Raw genomic sequence first — 19,919 nt, forward strand, 5'->3', positions numbered from 1 at the left:
AGATAACAGCTGTGAGCAGCTTTACGCCTGGTTTTGCAGAGCTGAACCTGAAGCTCAGAGGAAGGTGATGCTGTACCTGATTGTGCTCAAGGTGCAAGGTGGGAGACCAAATTCTCCAGAGTCTTGGTCCTCAGCATTCCCTTGAAATAGTTGTATATTGTGCTTTAAACAATGTGCAAGTTAATTTAAACAAATTTAATATGTGATGGCAGCTAAACATTTTAAAGCTGAAAGCAAACATAACCTTTTTAACATATTCCCATAATCTTTGATAATAAAATTGTTATTGCTTTTCTAATCCATGAAGCTTTGAGTGTTCCCTTCCTGAACCAGAGCTCCTGCCCCATTTTGATTTGTTTGCAGCTTTCTGAACTGTCTTAAATAATTGTGTAACTTTTTCTGCTTCTTTGTCCAGCCATCTGAAGGATTGGAAGCTCTTAGCTTTTGACCTCAAGGAATTTGGCACATGAAGTGTAATTTAGGTTTATAGTGAAGGATTCCTTTACATTAAAGGAAAGGATTTATTGCTAATTCTTGTTGATTATCAAATTAACAGGATTAAAATATGTCCTAAGCATACAGAAAGTTTAATGGTTGTTCATTCTGTTGGTTAAAGTTTGTCTAAATCCCAAAGCCCTTTTTCAGTCTCAGTTGTATTTATCCATTATTTGAATATATCATGTGATAGGAGAAAATCTGCTCTGAGGAAACCAGGATGAAGCAGGGAAATGTCTTCATTATCTACAGTTTCCCTTCAGCCTGTGTTCAGCTGTGCAATTTTCCTGCTTTTCTGATTTGCCATTTGAACCTGCCTGTCATTTTGGAAGGCAGAGCTTATGTTCTTCCATTTTTTTGGTAGAATGAGCTCATTGACTTGTAATTCTGGAATTATTTACATAGAAACATTTTACTGTTTGAGTAAAGAGAAAATGCACTGACAGTCTTGAGTGTCAAAGAGCCCTGACCCAGTCCAGACCCACTGTCACCTTCAGTGCCCACCCTTCTTCTGGCTATAGAAAATGAGCAGAGGCTGCCCCAGCCCTTTCCCAGCAGGAGCCTTATCCAAGCACCATCTGAGGCTGGACATTGATGCATATCTGACAGGTGGTGTTGATGGCAGTAGCTCTTAGTGATTGGAGTCAGAACTGGGAAGTCACTGTGCTCTGGATGTAGCCACATAAAAGGTCTCTGACATTAAATGCCTTGCAATTTGGTTTTGGGTACAGTTTCTAATGAATTAGGTAGTTGGCCCTTTTTTTCACTGTAAAAGACCATTGTGTTGAATTCAGAAGAGTCAGTTTGGGCAGATCCTTTTCAGCTTAAGGAAGAAGAGTTTTCAAAGTGGTCAAAACCCATTAAGGTTTTAATTTTTGCTCATGATGTGGGTGAAATAATTTTGGGTTTGGAGAGTTAATTCATTTAATTTCAAAACAAAACAAAATGCACTGAAATATTAACCATAAATAACCTCTTTTTCTGACCTGCCACATGTTTTTTTGTTTGGATTCCATTTACAACTTCCGTACATATTTAACTTCTTTGTTCCAGTTTAATACAGACAATTTTTCAAAACATCAATATCTTGCAGGATAAGAAAATATCCATTTTCCCCCCACAAGCTTAACTTTTAATGCAAGATGATGGTCAGTAGGTAAACTTAAGAAACAGGGCTGGGATGAAACCAGAGACCACTGGTGTTGCTTTCAGCCACAGAAAGACTGTGGGCAAGGAGGGGTTTGAATACATTGGGTTATATGTTCATCACATCCTGCTTGGCTTCCTCTAGGCTTTGTTGGGGAAGGTTTTCAAGAGTGGCAGCATCCAAGAACAGATGCTGAAAGAAATTAAGAGTGCAAAATAGCTGGTGTGAAAGAGGCCAAAGAGTTGGGCTTCCAGGCTGGCATGCCTGGGAAGTGACCTGGTGTGAGAGCTGCTGCAGGCAGGAGGAAGGGCTGGTGGGAGAGGCAGGGAAATCAGAGCTGGAGATGATGGGAGTGCCCAAGCCTGGCTGACAGAAGATGCTGGCACACAGGCAAGGAGGAAGAGGGCAATTACCATGGCTCAGCTTGAGGGAATGGCTATACAGGAAAGACAAAAGTTCAAGATGTGGAGTTTGGCCAAGTGGTGGGGTAAAAGGCAATCCCTTCAGCTGAGTTCTATCGAAAGAGAATGGGGCACTGGGGAAAAACTCCTTTGAGGTGGATGTGGAGAGGTAGAAATAATAAGAGGAAGCTGAGATAGGTTCATGCCAAGCACCACAGAGTCAAAAAGGTTCCTGGATTTGCAATAAATTCAGCTGAGAAATAAGCCCTGAAAGGAAGTGGAAGAAGCCCCATCATTTGAAATACTCTAACAGAAGTAGGCAAAGCGCTCAAAAGTGCACTGCAGGGAGCAGCCTTTTTTTGGCAGGCAGCAAGGCTTGGATGACCTCATAGCTTCTTTCCATCTCTATTAAAATCACAGAATCCAAACTCTTTCTCTGAGCAGCAGCACAGCCAACTCTGAAGGATTGCCCAGTTTTGGCACTGTACTTTTGCTTAGTACCACTCTGCATGTGCCAGCCCCTGCAGATTCCCAAGGCAAGAGTTAATAGCTCTGCTGACAGATTCTCTGATTAGTGTGGAGCACTAGCAAGCTGTGCAGTGTATTTTGGAGAGTTTTCATCACCAAATGAACCAGATCTAAAATGGAGCATAAACAAAATTTTCAGTTTCAGAGAGACATTGTTGCTGTATTTTGATACCCCTTTGCTGCACAGTGATTGCAGTGCCTGGTTAGTTATAGCTGGCCATTTCCTGCTTGAAGTCACATTTCAGTCCTGCTTTTCCATAGTAAGTGTTTGATTTAAAGAAGATGAAATATGTTCAATATATTAAATTGTAACAAGAAAAGAAGTTGGCACATACTGGGGGTGTAGCTGCATTCCCCATTAAATCCCAGGAACCAGACTTTGAAACAGTTTTCTCAAATCTACAGCTCCAGTGAGAGAATTTTTAAGAAAATGTTCTTAGGAACCAGTGGAAAAAATTTATGGAAAAAATACTCTTCTAAACTGTTCTGTGTAAATATTTCATTGTGTATCATCTCTGGTTATAGCTTTGCAACAGTGCAATAATTCTTACACATCTTCTGTCACCCCCCTCCAATCAGATATTTTAGAGGGGAGAAACCCTGTGCCTGCCCTACATCGTGTGGCTGGCTCCCTTATGTTTTCCCTCTCAGCTTGGCTGCAAACCACCAGAAGGTGCAGAAGGAGCTTTCACACCCAAGGGCAGCATGTTTTCTCCCATCCTCTTCATTTTCAGGCTCTTTGCCCAGTCTGGCTCTAGTGCCATCTTCCCCTCTGCCCTTCCCAGCAGGACTGGGCAGCAGAGGAAAGCAGCAGGAGGGCTCTGGGCTCCCTTTGTGAGAGATTGTTTGCATTCCCAGCAAAGAGCTCTGGAGCACTGCTGAGCAACAGGACAACAGGTCCTTCCTGGACCTGCCCTGCCTGGCAGTGGGCTGTGATTATTTGTGAATTTGGAGAGGGATTGCTGCCACTGTGCTGGGGAGGCTGCAGGGAGCTGTGTGCTGCTTTGCCAGCATCACCTGGGTAATTCAGGGGTGTTGTTTGAAGGGGCTGATGGGCCCTGTGCTCTGCTTCTTTATATTGCCTACCAGAGCAGCCTTGATAGTGATGCTGTTTGCTCAAGAGGGAAGCACAGAAGTTTTCAATTGTGTCTGCATTTTTCAGTGGAAAAAGGGAAATCTCTTGAGGAAGAGTGAGAACAATTGAATTATTTTATGCTGAGGCACAATAAAACTCATTTTAAAAATTATTGCCTAATGCCCATGATTTATTCACAGTATCTAGTCACAGTAGAGTTAATGAGACTGCTAAGCACTTAAAATTAGGAATGCACATGAGAGTTGCTAACATCAGAATGTCATCTTTTACTTATATTTTTTTTGAAATATCTTTGTGACAAAACATTTTTTATTATTTTTGGATTTGTTAGATGTTTAACAGTGTGTTCCCCAATGAATTGTGAGCTTTTAAAAAGGGATCCAAGGTTTTGGGTGCTAAGAGGGCCCTCACAGAAAACCTCCAGGAAAAGCTGTTTCTATGTTTAGTGCAGTGCCATGAAAACTCTGTAGGGATGTGAGGTGGGAAGCACAGAGTGGGAGAGGCTTAACAGAGCTGGAAAGTGAGAAATTGCACCTTCTGTGGATCACCATGTGCTAAAAAATCAGGCAAGGTGAAATGAAACAGGTGGAGAAGGGAACTAGGAGAATACTCCAGTGATAATAAGAGCAAGATGGGAAGCACAGGTGCTGAAGCAGAGAGGGGATTGTCACATTTATCACTGTTGATTCATTTCCAGTAGTCACACCACTGACCATCAAATCTCTTGCTTTATTATTTGTGATTTTTGCTAGGCCTGTAGTCCAGCAACACTTCATGGAGGCAGGTCTTAATGACAGGAAGGGAGCAAAGGCCACCAGTGTCTCTGGGGAGCTGGACAGTTCTGACATACACTCGTCCTGCCCCAGAGCTTTCCCTACTGTTATCCAAATAGAATTCTCTTTAAACCTATCTTAAATTACAGAAAGTGCTTCCTGACCTTTGTTACACCGTCACTCTTAATAGTGGCTGAGCTTTTCTAAATTGTCTTTTTTTCAAGCTTTTCTCAATTTCACAAATGCCTGTAAATAACAGGTAAAATAACTCTGGTAAAGGGGGTACCAAGTGGGTGAGATGATGACTGCTATTTCTTCCAGCTGCCTGTCTGCAAATACCTACTGAAGGACTGGAGATGTCAGTTGTTTGGAAGAACTCAGTTAAAGGCATTCTCTATTTCTAGGCTGATATGGATTGTACAGAACAAAGATATATATACAAAGGCAAAAATATATAGGCATTAGTAGCCACTGGCTCTTGCAATATTTGATTTCATTTCAACATATACAGAGTTATTTTAAAACCTTTGCCAAATGCTCCTAAATATTTATGATTTGGCTGCCATTTGTGGGGTTGTGTGCCATTTGGTTGCCACTTGGTGCCACAAGTGTGGCTGATGTAGATGTATCTTTTATAGAGCAGCCTAAATTTAGCTTTGCACACACCCATTCTGGAGAGGCTCCCATGGCCTGGCTTTCTGCTGCCCTGTGTCTGGGTCCCTGCATGGACAAATGGATGCTGTAGCTTCACTGCTTTTGCCATGGGAGTTTTGTGGCAGTAGAACAAGTGTTGAAAAGTGATTCGTGTTACACACCTTGTAGGTCTGCTGCCCAACTGTGCCATACTGCTCCAGGCAGCATCCCTTGTACCCCTTCACATCCATTTCCTTTCAACACAACTTGGAAAAAGGTCTGAAATTCCTGTGTGTTTGGGTTGTATCTTTCTGTTGGTGAGAGGAGCTGTTCACAGTGATGTGCAATATCTCAGGGCTTAGCCCTGCCCCATTCATCAAGGTTGAGAGACTTCCCAGAACTGCAGATAAAACAGTACTCACTATTCCTGCCTTGACCTCAGCAGTCTCACCTTTTATAGAAGACTCGTGGAGAAAAGAAATAGGGGAAAGAAAAAAAAAAGAGAGAGAGATCTTTTTCCATCTCCTTTCTACTTAGGGTCTGAACTTGCCAAAGCTTTGTTCTCCAAAGGGACTTCTAGCTGAGCTCTCTCTGTCTCCACCCTCCTTTTCCAGACTGAGCACTGCCATGCTCTGTCCATAAAAAGATCTCAAAACAGTCAGAAAAAGATCTGTAGTGACTGCTCCTAGACTCAGTTTTATGCTCAGTAATGGATCCAGCTCTCCGCCCATCTGCTCCTTTCTGTTTTCTTGTCTTCTGATGTTTCATCTTTACCTTTTACTTGGTTGCCTTTTAGGCATCTTGTATTGTGGGGTTTTGTCTTTCTGATGCCCAGAGCTGGGGGGAGGAAAGAGGTAAGAACAGCTCTTCAGACACTAGTCCAGATTTAGCTTGGTTAAGTGGATTATGGATATTGTTCAAAAGTGAGAAGTTTAAGGTTTCCATGGTTGTTAGAACTTTTATGTTGTTTAGGATACAGGAATAACTAGATGTTACCAGATTTTCTTTGCCATGTACTGGCTGAGATCATCAGCTGTTTTAGAACTTGGGAGTATCTTTCATTCTAACCTGCTGAATACTTTTCTAAGGTTAAATGAGAAATTTCCTTCCAGACCATGATACCACTGAATGAGAGATGGCATTCCAGTTCACTTAGTGGGGAAATAACTGATCTAAAAAAAGAAGAGAGGATGAGAAAGTCAGACTCTGAGAATGGATCTGATCTCAGCAATAATAACATTTTTCATTAAATTATTTTTTTAAATATTAAAATATATATCAACCACTGTTCATTGGAAATAATTAAAAGATTGCAAATGCAGATTTGAAGCTGAGGCCAGGTTATGAGTTACTTTGATATGATTTTGATTTTAGCTGTCAGCTACTTGTGGAATGTGGTTGCTCACTCAGCTCACATGCTCTTGTGTCTGTGCCCTGGCTTTTATAACGTTCATGTGGGAAATCAATATTTGAGATCGCTCTTGTCATGAATAAATCTGTGCGTGGAATTCCATTTACAAAAGTCTATCAAAAACAAATAGAAGGCACCAACTACATTTGAAGAAGTTATTAGTTAAGGAAAAGTTCACACACATCTTTTTTTCATTATTTTCCCTCCGTAAGTTTTGACTAATATTACATATTGGGTCTGATTATGTTCCACATAACAGGATATAAGCTTCAACTCTTCCAAAAATAACATTAAACTCTGCAACCCTTAACCATTCCTTTTAGAAATAACTGTTAATAAAAAGCAAATAAACACAACCATGTATTATACATATTATTTTACAGAGTTCGTTTAGTCGAAAGAGGATCTCCGCATAGTTTGCCTCTCATGGAGTCTGGAAAAGTAAGTACTGAAAGAAGATTTAAGTGTAACTTTTATGGTCTTATTTTCAGTAAATATGCATTTCTGTACATGAATGTAGTACTGGGGAGGGCACTATTAGCTGTGCAGGTTGATGTCCTTCCTTTACTATTGAGGTTACAGCATGATGGCAGTAACTGATGCATTGCTGCTCTCTCAGAACCTGTACCTTGCTCTTTTATGCAGAAATCAATTCCTTCTTTTATGCAAAAAGAAGGTTTTCATCCCCTATGTGTCATTCTTGTGGCAGCTGACAAATGGTGCAGGCAGTGCCATGGATGTAGAACCCACCTGCAGTGAGAGCTGCTCTGACCAACACTGTGCTCACTGATCACCTGCAGAGGGACTGTCCCTGCTGGGGACAGGCTGAGGACAGAGGGGCAGGCTCTGGTGCTCTGGGTGCTCACCTCAAGCTTTCTGTCCATGGCTTTCCAGACATTCATGGTCAGAGGATGCTCCCTTTTCTCTTCTAGGGCTCAACATCCACCTCTGTAGTTGCTGAATGTCCATTACATGAGGACTTGGGCAGGTCATTATTCTGGGAGATTGCATGATGCCTCTGGCTTTCTCCTTGTTTTAGGCCAAAGGTTCATTGGGGTTTTCCTATCCTACTGTGTATTCTCATAGAGGCAGGGGCCATTTGGTCAGACTTTTGTTCTGCAGGTGAACATTTGATTTCTGAGGAGGTTTATTGATTGAACAGAATTCACAAAGGGAAGCAGTTTTGTCATATTTCCCAATTATCTCAGAATTTATCATATCTGTGGACTATTTTATATTTTTTGCACTATCAGTCTAGTTTCACTTTTTAAGGATTGTTAAGGATTTCTTGCAGTTTGTAATGAAGGTTCTTGGGGACAAAGCATTAGCACACAATTGCATAAGGTGCTACCTGCTTCCTTACTGCCTCGTGTTTTCTTTCAACAGATCCTCCCAGGAGTACGTATCATTATTGCTAATCCAGAAACAAAGGGACCCTTAGGAGATTCTCATCTTGGTGAGGTGAGTCATGAGAACCTGAACTTTGTATGCTCTGGACTAAATTCCAGAGACAAAGCTATTGTTGTGCATGCTAATGGTTTCCTATGATACATCTTCTCAAATGCCCAGTTAAGAAAATAGTGAATTCTGCTGATCATTATAAAGTGTGGATCATGATATTTGTGTCATTATTAAAACTGTTAGTAAATTGTTTCTAAATAGTAATACCTCAAGTTAAAAAAATGAAAAAAAATCTGCTTTTCTTACTGTATTTTATACTTGGTGCTTTTCTAATTCTGATGGAAGCTTATGTGAAAAGTAAGTTTATAGATTATTCAGCTAGATGGTTTTCTTGTGCTGTTCTCCATAATCATTGTGCTTCACTGCACTGAAGTACTCTCATTAGCTGAGTTGAGCAAGACTAGATGTTTTTCGAATTTATTTTGTGTTTCTAGAGTGAGAAAATAAATTATGTTATTTTCAAGCAGTTAAATATCTAGTTAACAAAATGAAGAACATGTTTGATCATAATTAAAACCACAGTCTAATTTGTGAGCTTCTGTAAGAGTTCATTAATTTGAAATTGTAAAAACTTCCATGATGTTTTGAGTTCGATGGAATGAATCCTTCTCCACAGGTGAAGGTCCCTGGCCTCACCCTTTAAAATAATCTGTCTGGTGTTCATGGAGGATGCTCTGCTGGGGTGAATACACTGAACCAGGAGAGAGGAATGTGGCAGGGCTCAGAGCTGCCCTGCAACTTCAACAAAATTAGATTTGGGTCTCTGTGCTAGAACTGGGTCAGTTATGGGTTCAGAAACAGTGTTAAAAGACATTTTTTGTATTATCTAGTTATGACTAAAAATATTTGCATCAAGAATTTTCAATAATGCTTCATTCTCAAAAGCTACTTTAATTAATACCAGTATAATTGCTTTTAACTTAGATATGGGTTCACAGCACTCACAACGCCAGTGGGTATTTTACCATCTATGGAGATGAATCTTTGCAATCAGACCATTTTAACTCAAGACTCAGCTTTGGAGACACACAGACTATTTGGGCAAGAACTGGTTATCTGGGGTTCCTGAGAAGAACAGAACTCACAGATGCAAATGGAGGTAAGAAGTTTCTCACCATCTAGGTCTACGCAAATAATTTGAATTATTTGCAGGGTGACGCTGCCTCTCTGGCCCTGTGGTACCTAACATGCTCCATCTGTGAAGCCTGTAAAACTTCAAAGAAACCCTTAATTAAAATAATCAGAAAATAAATCAGAGGGCGAGATTTCCCTACTGAAATAGTTGCTTTTTCTTTGTTGTACCTCAGGCGCTATAAATCCCCTCCACCAGTGACCTTTTGGCACTGCTAATACACCCAGTGCTTCATCTGGAAAAAATATGAAATAGCTGAAACTGCCATCATTTGCTTTGGCAGCTGTGTCCCCAGGAATACATTTGTGCAGGTGGGAAAAGCCTGGTGGGAGTCTGAGCCCTGTCCCTCCTGTGACCACCAGCTCTGTTATGAACCTAATCACAGCCCTGGCCATTCCTCAGATTTTCCTGTCTTTACCCCAGAGGGCTGGGTACTGAAATGTAACACAAGCAGTGGCCTGCAAGAGAAGCTATTTGGGCTTCTGTCAGGAAGGTCCAGGACTCCCTCACTTGTTTGAATGATGTTCCTTGTCCTTGAACACATGTAGGTGAACCAGTGCTGCCAGGCACACAAAGGCTGTGCTTGGGAAAATGGGTTTTTTCTGTGATTTTTGAGGAGGGCAGTGCCACGAGTGGCTGTGGCTGAGCTGGCCAGGGGAGGCTGTTGGCCAAGTAGGGTTTCCAGCAATGCTGTGAACACCTCCAGGAGTGATCCCAGGGCCAGTAGAATAGCTGCTATTCAGCCAAGAAGGAATTCATCAAATCTGAAAACATTTTAGTGATCCCTGCGGGTTAGGCCTGGTGCCATGTCCTTATAATGGCACCTTCAGAAGAGATTTGCTTTGGGTTGCACAGGCTATTTTCATTTCATGATAGCTCAACACTGAGAAAATTCAGGATTCTCTGAGGATATTGCAACTTAAGCAGTCAAATAGTTTAGGTATTCTCCTAGTAAAGAGTTGCTCCATTCTCCTACTTTTAGCTCCTGGTGCAGAAAGTTCTCAGCCCCTTTATTAGGTAGACCTCATATTGTCATTGCAATACCACCACACAACTATCCAAATTCATGCAAAAAGAGTCAGTTATCTGCTTTTAGGGCTGTTAGCAATTTTTTTTATGACTGGCATGTAATTGCTTCTTTTCAGCATAGTATCTTTTAAAAAGTGTCTTTTCAGCCTCATTTATTTCTTCAGTCAGGAAAGTAAAAAATAGGGGCTATAAAAGTGTTATGCTTAAGGTACCTGAATAAGCAATTTACAATCTAGCTATAGCATGTTTTTAGTTTATTGATAAACACCTTTGTAATAGATTAAAGGCACTTGTAGTGACCATCTCAAAGCAATTGGAAGAACATCAGCCACGCTGATGGATCAAATCTATTTGGATCAAATCTACTCTTTCTCTTTGAAAAAACAGAGAGAAACAAGGAACCTATTGTCTATTCAGAGTGCCTTAAACAAAAAGAATGTGTTCTGCATCCACCTGGGAGAAAATCAGGAATTCTGCCACTGTGTTTGGATAAAGATTTCTGCCTTTGTCTTTTTCAAATGGGAATAGTGTTTCTGCCTTCCTTTCTTCTGTTTTTTGCTCTGCATTGCACTTCAGAAATGGAAAATGCTCATTAGTTCAGAAATCACTTCGGGGTTTCAGAAAATCGAGGATAACTTATGTTATACTTATTTTACTTAATTCTTAATGTGAACATTTCTATAATTTCATGTACTGGGGAATAGAATCTTTCCCTTTTTTTTTTATCCCTTCCTTCCAGAGCGCCATGATGCACTTTATGTGGTGGGTGCATTGGATGAAGCCATGGAGCTGCGAGGGATGAGGTACCATCCGATCGATATCGAAACCTCTGTCATTAGAGCACACAAGAGCATCACAGAATGGTAAGGGTTATGGAACACCAGGGCCCTTATGAAAAGCTGAAATATCTATAATGTCTGGGTTTTTTCCTTGGATATTGCAATTGATCCAGGAAATGGCCTTTGGGATGGTCACAGGATTTATAACCCAGCTGCAAATGTGTCTGTAGGAGGAAACTTTTCACAAACAGATTGAATCAGAAAGGACTGATTTTGGATAAGTTTGTTCAGTATATTTCTTTTTTTTTTTTTTTTTTCTTTTTTTAAGGAGTAAGCAAGCAAACATTTCAAACAAATGAACACATTGATAAATTGTATTAGTGAACACTGTTATTTTTGAATTGGTTATTAATAAATAAAGCAGTGATCAAATCAAGGTCACAATGGAAATTGAAGCAGTAAATCAATGAGTTAATAATAACGTTGTCTTAATCAATGTATCATCCTCAGATGTACACAGCAGGAAATCATTTCTTGAGGCCGACATGAGCACAGATTGCTTTTCATTATTCTTGCATCAGAAGACTCAGTCAGGTAGTTGTTTTGTTTTGCTACAACCACAGCTCAGCTATTCACCTTTCAACCAAAATGAATCTGTTGCAATAGCCAGAGCAATTTAGTGCATTTTTCTTTTCAATCCTGGTTGCAGAGGTGTGGCCTGGAGCAGGAAGCTTAATAATGAATGAAGCACAACAGCTGAACTGGTCTTTAGTAAAAGACTTTGCTTTTTTCTTAAATATCAGTTAAAATGAATACAATTAGTTGCTTGGCTGGCTGTAACTGAGGTTTTGCCTTATTGCCTCCTCCCTTGAGCATCATCACTGCTGGAATGGTCTTGTGCCAGACAGGCATTACATAGGGAACTGGGTTCTGTGCCTTCACATGGAACAGTATGAACACTTAATGAATGTCATGAAATTCCCCTTGAAAATGTGTCACATCAGTACCAGCCGTGGATGGAAAGTTTTCAGAGCAAACTGTTTAAGGACTGCTCTATTATAAGATGGCCACAGACTGATAAATTGCTGTGTTCAGCAGTATGTGTTTGTCAGAGGGTTGTGTCCCCTCAAATTACGAGCTCACAGGCAGTGAATAAAGTAGCCATATCACACTGCAGAAATTGCAGGGTTTCAGGACCAAAAAAATGCTTAAATGAGGTTCCTGCCTTCAAGATTGTTGAGAGCACTTTGAGGATCCTTTTTGTTCCACAACCATGGAAATCCTGAGTGAAAAAGTGGCAACTGGAAAAGGGTTGGGGGTAAGCTGGACCAGAGAAAAACACCACTGAATTTCTCCAAGAAGTACATGCAGATAATTCTCAGTACCTTAACTCTTTCCTGTAGTTGGGTGATAGTGTACAAGGCACAGGAGTGAGAATTCAGAAAACACTGTAATGCTGCTACCCTTTACCCAGTATTTCAGGGCTGTTTTTCCCTCAAAAAGAGAGATTGATGCTGAATTAGATGTGTCTCAGATGTGATCCCTGCAGAAAAGGGACACACAATTATTCAGAGTGACAGTGTCTGGTTTGCTCACAGTTCCCAGCCTTTTCCTAGCCAATGCTCTGCCAAATAACCATCATGGAATTTTCATTCACAGTCCTTGTCCTGACTGTCCTTGATTTCTCTCACGTAACTTTGTCAGCTTCTCTCAGAGGCCCTCCTTTTGTCTTTGTGAAACACCTCTTGACAAAATAATAGCCAGCTAACTCTTCTTTTTTTTATTATTTAAAATTTGTATATCCCTTTCTGTGGACAGGGGCATGAACCTCTTTTCTTTCAGTTACCTTGCCCCAGTATGGATTTAACTGCATCAATCCTGTTGCACACAGAAGGTGCTGGGTATGTCCAGTTGATAGATTGTGAAAACACCCTCAGAGAAATGCAGCTCATTCTGTAACACTGGACACCACTGAGGGACTTGGGGATTTGTTGACTGACATGTGATCCTGCTGGGCAGCTTCTGTCATTGAGGATCAGATCTGAAAGGTCATTTAAAATTATTCTTGTCTTTTAAGAAATTTTAGCACAAAATCAACAACCTCTGACTCTGAACCTCCCGTGTCTTAAGACATAACAAGTGAAAGAGTGGCACAGTCTGGTTTTAATCGTGATGTAAACACACACTGTGCATTTTGAAAGTGTTTCTAATACCACAAAATGTGGTATGTGCTTTAATGTATGTGTTTTAATTAAAGCACATGGTTGACTCATTTAAATGTCAAAGTCTCAAAAGAGGAACAGAACAGAGCTTCCTGGAATTTGCTTAGAAGTGGTTTATATACACAAAGCTACACAAGGTATTTGGAGAAGAAAACAATTAGGAGCTTCTTTCCCTGGAGGTGTTTTGACAACTTCCTTGTTTTTCCTGTAGCATTTGGTGATGTGGAAGCAGCAGGAGGGGCCATTCCCAGCTCAGTGCATTGACTGTTTTGCATCTATTGAGAGTGACTTGTTATTGTGACTCAATTATTTCTTAAGGAAAGGTCAGCCTTCCTGGTCCCTAGCTTTTTGGTTTGAGTTTTTTTATTCATCAGGGCTAGAAAGTTGATGTATGCATAAGAGCGACACCCTGGTTAATGTATCTGCATCTCAACCAGTAAGAACATAAAGAACAATATTTCCTTTTACTTCCAGTGATCACCAGTGAGTTAGAAACATGGCATATGAAACGAGTTTTAAATTAAATTGAAGCCTCTTGGGAGTGTCACTGATTTTAGGACTGAATAGAAGCTTCATGAAAGTTTTGGTAATCAGTTTCCTGAATTCAGACTAACTAATTTATTCTAAACCATGTTTGAGGGACCTGCTCCTGAATCTTGCTATTAATTGCTTTCCCAAGTAACAGGCTAGCAGTAGTTTCCAGGCATGGTTTTAAATGTTAACTTACACTTCAATGAAACCGCTCCGGGTTTTTGGTTAAAATATATATAATATTAATTTAGATGTTTGTACAGCAATCAATAAGAATTCCAGAACCTCTCTGGAGATGGTCACCTGTGCAGATTGATACTTCATTTTGTTAATATTCAGCATCAACCAAAACTTACTAAAACGTCTGTGAAAACATAATTACAAATGAAAATTCATTTCACTGCAGTACGAAGTTAAAAGGGGCTTTCTCATCCTTGCTTTGGCTGCTCATTAGTTTTCCAGATCAATAAGCACATAAGAATTCAATCAAATAGTATTTTGGCAGGATCTGAATTTTTTTTTTTTATAAGAGTTAAGTACTTTTCTCCTAAAATCCATTCTGTCAAGCATCAACATAGAGCACATTATCATAGCTAATTTTTGGGCGAAGTAAGATATGTTTCCACAGTACATGGATTTTCAGAGCTGTCTTAGGAGGCTAAAACAGTGCACTTCTGTCTCAATCAAGCATTGACCTTAGGGTAAGAAGTTCTTTTTGAAGATGGCTTATGTACATAATATATTCTGACTTTCAGATGCTTATGCTCTAGATAGTTCTGGGAAGTTATCCCCTGATTTTATGAGGTAAAGGCGAGTAAAGGACAGGGCTTGATGTATGGCATACATGTGTAGAATATTATTATTTATTTGGTGGAATAAGCTAGAGGAAGAAGTTTCTGAAACACCTGCAAGGAAGAATGAAATTGCTCTTTGTGGCTCAGCTGTGCTGACCTCCCATGAGATGCAAGAGTCCTTGGAGACTCTGGAGATGTGAGGAGGAGGATGGAGGGAAGCTGTAAAACTGCTGTGGGTGGAAGCATACACCAGACTCTGATACCCTCCCAGCCTCCATATTTGGAAGAATAAATGCATTATCCTTAGCCAGAAATGGTCCCAGGTAGCAGAACCTAAAATTTACCTGCTTTGGCTCAAGGGCTTAACCAAAACTTTGGGGTCTTACAAAGTTCTTTTAGCAAAGAGGAGATACTGGAGATAATGGTGTTCCCTTAACGGCCTCAACTGTTAATCAGGAATGTTAAAACTCCTGTCCCCCTAAACCCAACAGAAATAAACAGTCAAAATAAAACAGATGGAGACACAGCCTTGGTTCTGTGTAAACCAATTGGTCCAGAAGAATTTTTGTGCTGAGCTCTGACCTGCCTGGACAGCAGCCAGCGCAGTCCCAAGGGCGCGTCGCCGTGTTTGCCGAGCAGGCGCGGGGAGGATGCTCCTCCCTGGGCACCCCTGTGAGCCTGCACTGTGCCACGTGCCTTCCCAGGGCTCCACACCCTTCACTGGCAGGAGCTATCCCACTGACCTTCCAGCTCAGACTTTGCTCCTGCTGTTCTTCTTGAGGCTTCCTCTCTTAAACTCCTGTTTTTTTGGGCCGCTCTTCAAAAAACCCCAGAGGAGGCGCCTCCACACACACATCACTCCATGAACACAGCAGAACTGGGGCACTTCCCTGGCTTCAGAGGGAACCACGTGCTGTCTTACTCCTCCTTCCATGACAGGCAAGTTTCTGTAAAGCTCAGCCTAAGGCTTAAAACTGCAGCAGTATTAAAGAGAGAGCTCACGGGGCTGTTCTGCCCCTGCCTGCAGCGTGTTCTCTCTTGCTGTGTACACTTTGTCCTGAGCACATGGAAGGAGCCCCAGGAGCTCCAACAAAAGGTAACCAAGGTGCAAGAAAAGGGATAAAAAATGAAATGGGTGAAAAAAAACTAATGTTATTTTTTCTTTTGTTCCAGTGCGGTGTTTACCTGGACAAATTTGTTGGTCGTTGTAGTTGAGCTGGATGGATCTGAGCAAGAAGCTTTGGACCTTGTTCCTTTGGTCACCAACGTGGTCCTGGAGGAACACTATCTGATTGTAGGGGTGGTGGTGGTTGTGGACATTGGTGTAATTCCTATCAACTCCCGTGGAGAGAAACAACGTATGCACCTACGAGATGGATTTTTGGCAGACCAGCTAGATCCCATCTATGTGGCCTACAACATGTAGTCTTGTACCTTAAAGCTTCCATAGACTTTACTATAGATGTATAAAATTTTTTTGTGTCCACTAAAAAAAGTGTGCAGATAAGATACTGACACTCATCAGAATGGAACTGTTTCTATTACGACTTTTCAAAGCAGTCACGATTGGCAGGAAATATAATGTGAAATGTTTTCTTTTACCACTAAATTTTAGAAAAGAAGGACTATGGGGTAAGGCCCTTCAGTGTGTTGGAAAAGCCCATTTTAAACTTTTTTTTTTTGCTTATTGGACAATACTGCTTTTTGAGTAAATGTGGCTTTGTATTTTACATTAAGTAAGCTGAAGTAGATTTTTTTTTTTATTCTGCCCTCCAAATGGATTCTTTTAAAACAATTTGCATACTAATACAAATAGTTGTTTCCTTCATTTGTTTTAATATGTCATAAAAGGCTGATGAATACAGATCCATTACTAACTTAAGCCATTTTATATCCCACATCTTAGGAAAATACGTAGTGGTACGAGGAGAAAACCCAAAGTAGCACCTTTCAATTAGAAATCTTGCAGCTTTCTGTCAGAGATGCTGAAAGCCCAAAGGCCAAAGAGCCTTTGCTGTTAGCGTTAGAATGGAAGAAATTTATAAATAAGGTGTATTTCGGCAATGAGCTTGCAAATATCTTTGTACTAAACTAAAAAGATAAAATAAGTTAACTACTTCTTCTGTAATTATGTACAAAACGTTTAATTTATTTTGATCTCTTTAGAAGTATAAAAGAGAAGAAACATTCAAGAATATTAAACTCTTGAAATGTTTGCTAATATAAAAAACAAAGTGTTGTATTATCTTGAGTGGATAGTATCACATCAAATATATATATATGAAATATAAATTCACTAATGACAAAAGATTTTAAAGTTTAAAATGCAGTACTTGTCACTTGCATGGTGTCTCCCACTGTAGATAATCAAATGTTACTCACAAATTTTTTGGAAAAAGAAAAAAAGCAATCCTGGATTGCTAAGTATCCCTGTCAAAAAGAATCCTCTAGATACCAGCAAGTGGAATTATTGCTGCCTTTAAGGCAGTGAATGAATTTAAGACTAAAAATGCACTACAATAATTTTCTTTTCTTTGCCATGGAGGCAACAATAAATATTCGTGCTGGCATGTGCATACACTTGTTAGACTTAGAAAAGGCAGGTTGAGGAATAGCACTGTTGTCTAGCTGCAGAACTTTGTTGCACAATTTTTTTCATTGTTTTAGTTGGTGTTTTTACTGCTATAAGGAAAAGTTTTGGGGTTTTTTGCACAGAGTTATCAATTTGCCTCTCAGCTAGGACACGTAGCTCGGTGGCCAACGCTTCCAGTTTACATTTACAGGAAACGATTGTTCCGATGGTCTTTGATTTATCCCTTAAGGAGAGGAGCCAACAGTCACTACCACCCTTGGCACGGATCGTGCATCTGCTAACTAGTCCCTAAAGCATTGAACCATCAGAGGAACCCATCTGCCTGGCTAAGGAGCCGAGGAGCCCCGTGGCCTCCAGCCTGAGGCCATCACGGGAGAAGAGTAGGAAAACATGCATCACAGCTGCCTTCATTTTACTACCTTTGGAGAAAAGAGGGGTTCGATCCCCCAGTTCTGTTGTCTTCCCTGCCCCCCACGCCCCCTTTTTTAAGCCCTTCCCCTTCCTTCATGTGGTTGTAACTGAATTGACCTGTTTGTGATCGAGAGTGGGATTTACCAGCTGCAGTCCAAGAATGCTTTTCTTATTTGTCCCAAATGACGTTCATGTGCTGGCTCTCATTACCGGATATGCATGACTAAGATTGTTGCAGGGCAAATGTTATCATGTTTATATCACGTATAAGGGAGTCTCAATGCTGGGTGTTAAAAATCTTTTTCAAAGGTAGGGACGTTTTAGTCTGCATGTACAGTACAGAGCATCTCGCCACGTCAGACGCGTTTTCTTTCAGGCCATCTTTTCCGCCCTCACTGTCCTGTGAATAGCCCCGTTCCTGCTCTGCAGACCAAGACCATACTTTGTCAAATTCATTTTCTGCTCCCTAAAAAGAATAAAATCTGTTCTTAATGGCAAGTTGTTGTAAGGTTTCAGACAAGATGTTGATTGATTACAAACATAATTGCAGTGTGTGAACTAACTTGTGAAGTCCTGCTATCTCTGATCTCAGTACTGCAAAACAAATCTCGCTGTCGTTCAAAGCATCACTTTAACCTTCATGAAGTCAACTTTGCATTTGTAGAGAATAAAAGAACTGCAATGCAGTTGTGAAACGCAGTTAATAACAGCTCTCTTCTGCAACCTGTCATCTGTGGTTGTTAAATCCTGAGTTAAGAGAAATGATAAACTGAGTTTCTGGTTTTGTTGTGCAAGCAAAAGGAAGGAAACATTTAAGCACCATCAGACTGAGCAATAAAGAAGGATTGTTCTGTATTAGAAACTGTACTGTAGATAAACCATTCATGAGAATGTATAAAATGTTTGTCTTGTGACCTTGTGCTTTTGGAGTCAGACAAAACCATGTAATCAACTCGATGCACATGCACAAAAAGAGAGGGTACACAATGAACATTTAAACACAAAACTAATCAAACAGGAGCAGATTCCTCATGGTGCTTGTTTATTATATATATTTAATCCTGCTTGACACTTTACCCAAGGGAAGACTGTCCCTTTTATCAGTTGAATGTTAGCAGCGTTATTTCATAGAGTGTGGTGACTGGTTAGAGAAATTCATGTAACTCAGCCAATCACAGATTCAAACAAAAATTTTTATGTGCAAAGGACAGCAACCTTCTTGTATGTTAAACCACCAGTACGCTTTGTACATCTGTGATAACGCCTGTTTTATATTCAAATGAACAAATAAAAGCTTTTATTTTTGTTGCTCTGAAAATATCGGTTTCTTAATTAGTCATCTAAAATGGAGCTTCCCAGAGTTGTGGATGCTCGGTGGAGGAACATGGAGAGCTATACTGTAATTTTATTTTGTTTACCTCTCTTGTTGCATAATTTATTAGTACAAATCATTATACTTTTAACAATGTTTAAATACCGGTGTGGGCATTTATTGCTGAAAGACTTTCATATGGCAACAAATGTTTTTTGTGAAATGTTTTTTTAATTCTTTTTAATATATTCAAATATACTGTTCACATTTTTGCTGAAAGTGTAAAGATTATTGTAAGCTTGGTAACATTTTGTGAGAAGCAATAACAAGCATTAGTACTGTAAAACTCCTCAAATTTGTCACTTATCACTTTTGTTGCAAAATCTTGCTACTGACATGCTGCCAGTCAGTCACCTAAGGAAGTTCCTGACCCAGGTTTTACAGCTCTGATGGAGCTTTCTGCCAGTGGAAGTTCATGGGTTACAGCTTGGTCCTCACAAGTGGGGCTAGAACCTCCCTGTTGGTTCAGCAGCCTTGGGCAATGGAAATGTGATCATGGAAATGGGATCTGCCCCTTTCCATTGGCTTTTTCCAGAAAGACCTTGATTTCAGAGCTGGCTCCCAGCTGCTGAGTAGCAGCATTCCCAGAGAAGAGGTTTGGCCCCAGCTCTCATTTTCCAAATGTGATTTCAGAGGGTGAACTTCTCAGTCCTCGTGTCTTTGGAGACCTGTCTGAGAAATTCAGGGTGTAAAATCCCATCTCTGATGGCTCAGATTTCAGGTTGCTTGTCACAAGAGGTAGGTGCAGTTTTGTGGACCCACAATTACCCTGAGCAGAGAAAGAGATCCAAAAATTGTGGGAAGGAGAAAGAAGAGGATGACAGAACAGTTCCTGATTCAATTTTACAAACTGTTTCATTACAGCAAAAAGGGGATTGATTTTTATGTTAATGGGATTAAGGTTTTTTAAAGGTTAAATACTTCAATTCCACATTTTGAAAGTTATTTTGGCAAAAGTTGGCTATAACACTGCAAAGCTGGTGGGAAATCTCAACCAAAAAAATGTGTAGGGCTAGAAGAATCATGCACAATAAAAACTGCATCATTTCTTCATTATCACATTGATCCTAAGAATGTAAGAATTGGGGGGGAAAGTCTGATAAAAGACCAT

At 40.3% G+C, this 19,919-nt stretch overlaps 1 protein-coding gene across 6 annotated transcripts in view; it reads left to right on the forward strand.

The window, feature by feature from the left end:
- The window catches only part of DIP2C (disco interacting protein 2 homolog C), a 309,487-nt gene extending 290,541 nt beyond the window's left edge, over window positions 1–18,946 (forward strand). For 5 of the 6 annotated variants that reach the window (XM_084220016.1, XM_084220018.1, XM_084220017.1 and 2 more), the window contains 5 exons: window positions 6,868–6,925; window positions 7,871–7,945; window positions 8,870–9,044; window positions 10,846–10,969; window positions 15,606–18,946. In XM_084220016.1, coding sequence (XP_084076142.1) covers window positions 6,868–6,925; window positions 7,871–7,945; window positions 8,870–9,044; window positions 10,846–10,969; window positions 15,606–15,858 — 685 coding nt within the window. In that variant the 3' untranslated portion in view covers window positions 15,859–18,946. Of the gene's footprint in view, window positions 1–6,867; window positions 6,926–7,870; window positions 7,946–8,869; window positions 9,045–10,845; window positions 10,970–11,395; window positions 11,461–15,605 lie in introns of those variants that run through there. The other variant, XM_084220021.1, reaches the window with a different exon arrangement.
- Window positions 18,947–19,919: the final 973 nt, after the last annotated feature.

The sequence above is a fragment of the Fringilla coelebs genome (assembly GCF_963513975.1).
Source record: "Fringilla coelebs genome assembly, chromosome: 1".
Lineage (NCBI taxonomy): Eukaryota > Metazoa > Chordata > Aves > Passeriformes > Fringillidae > Fringilla > Fringilla coelebs.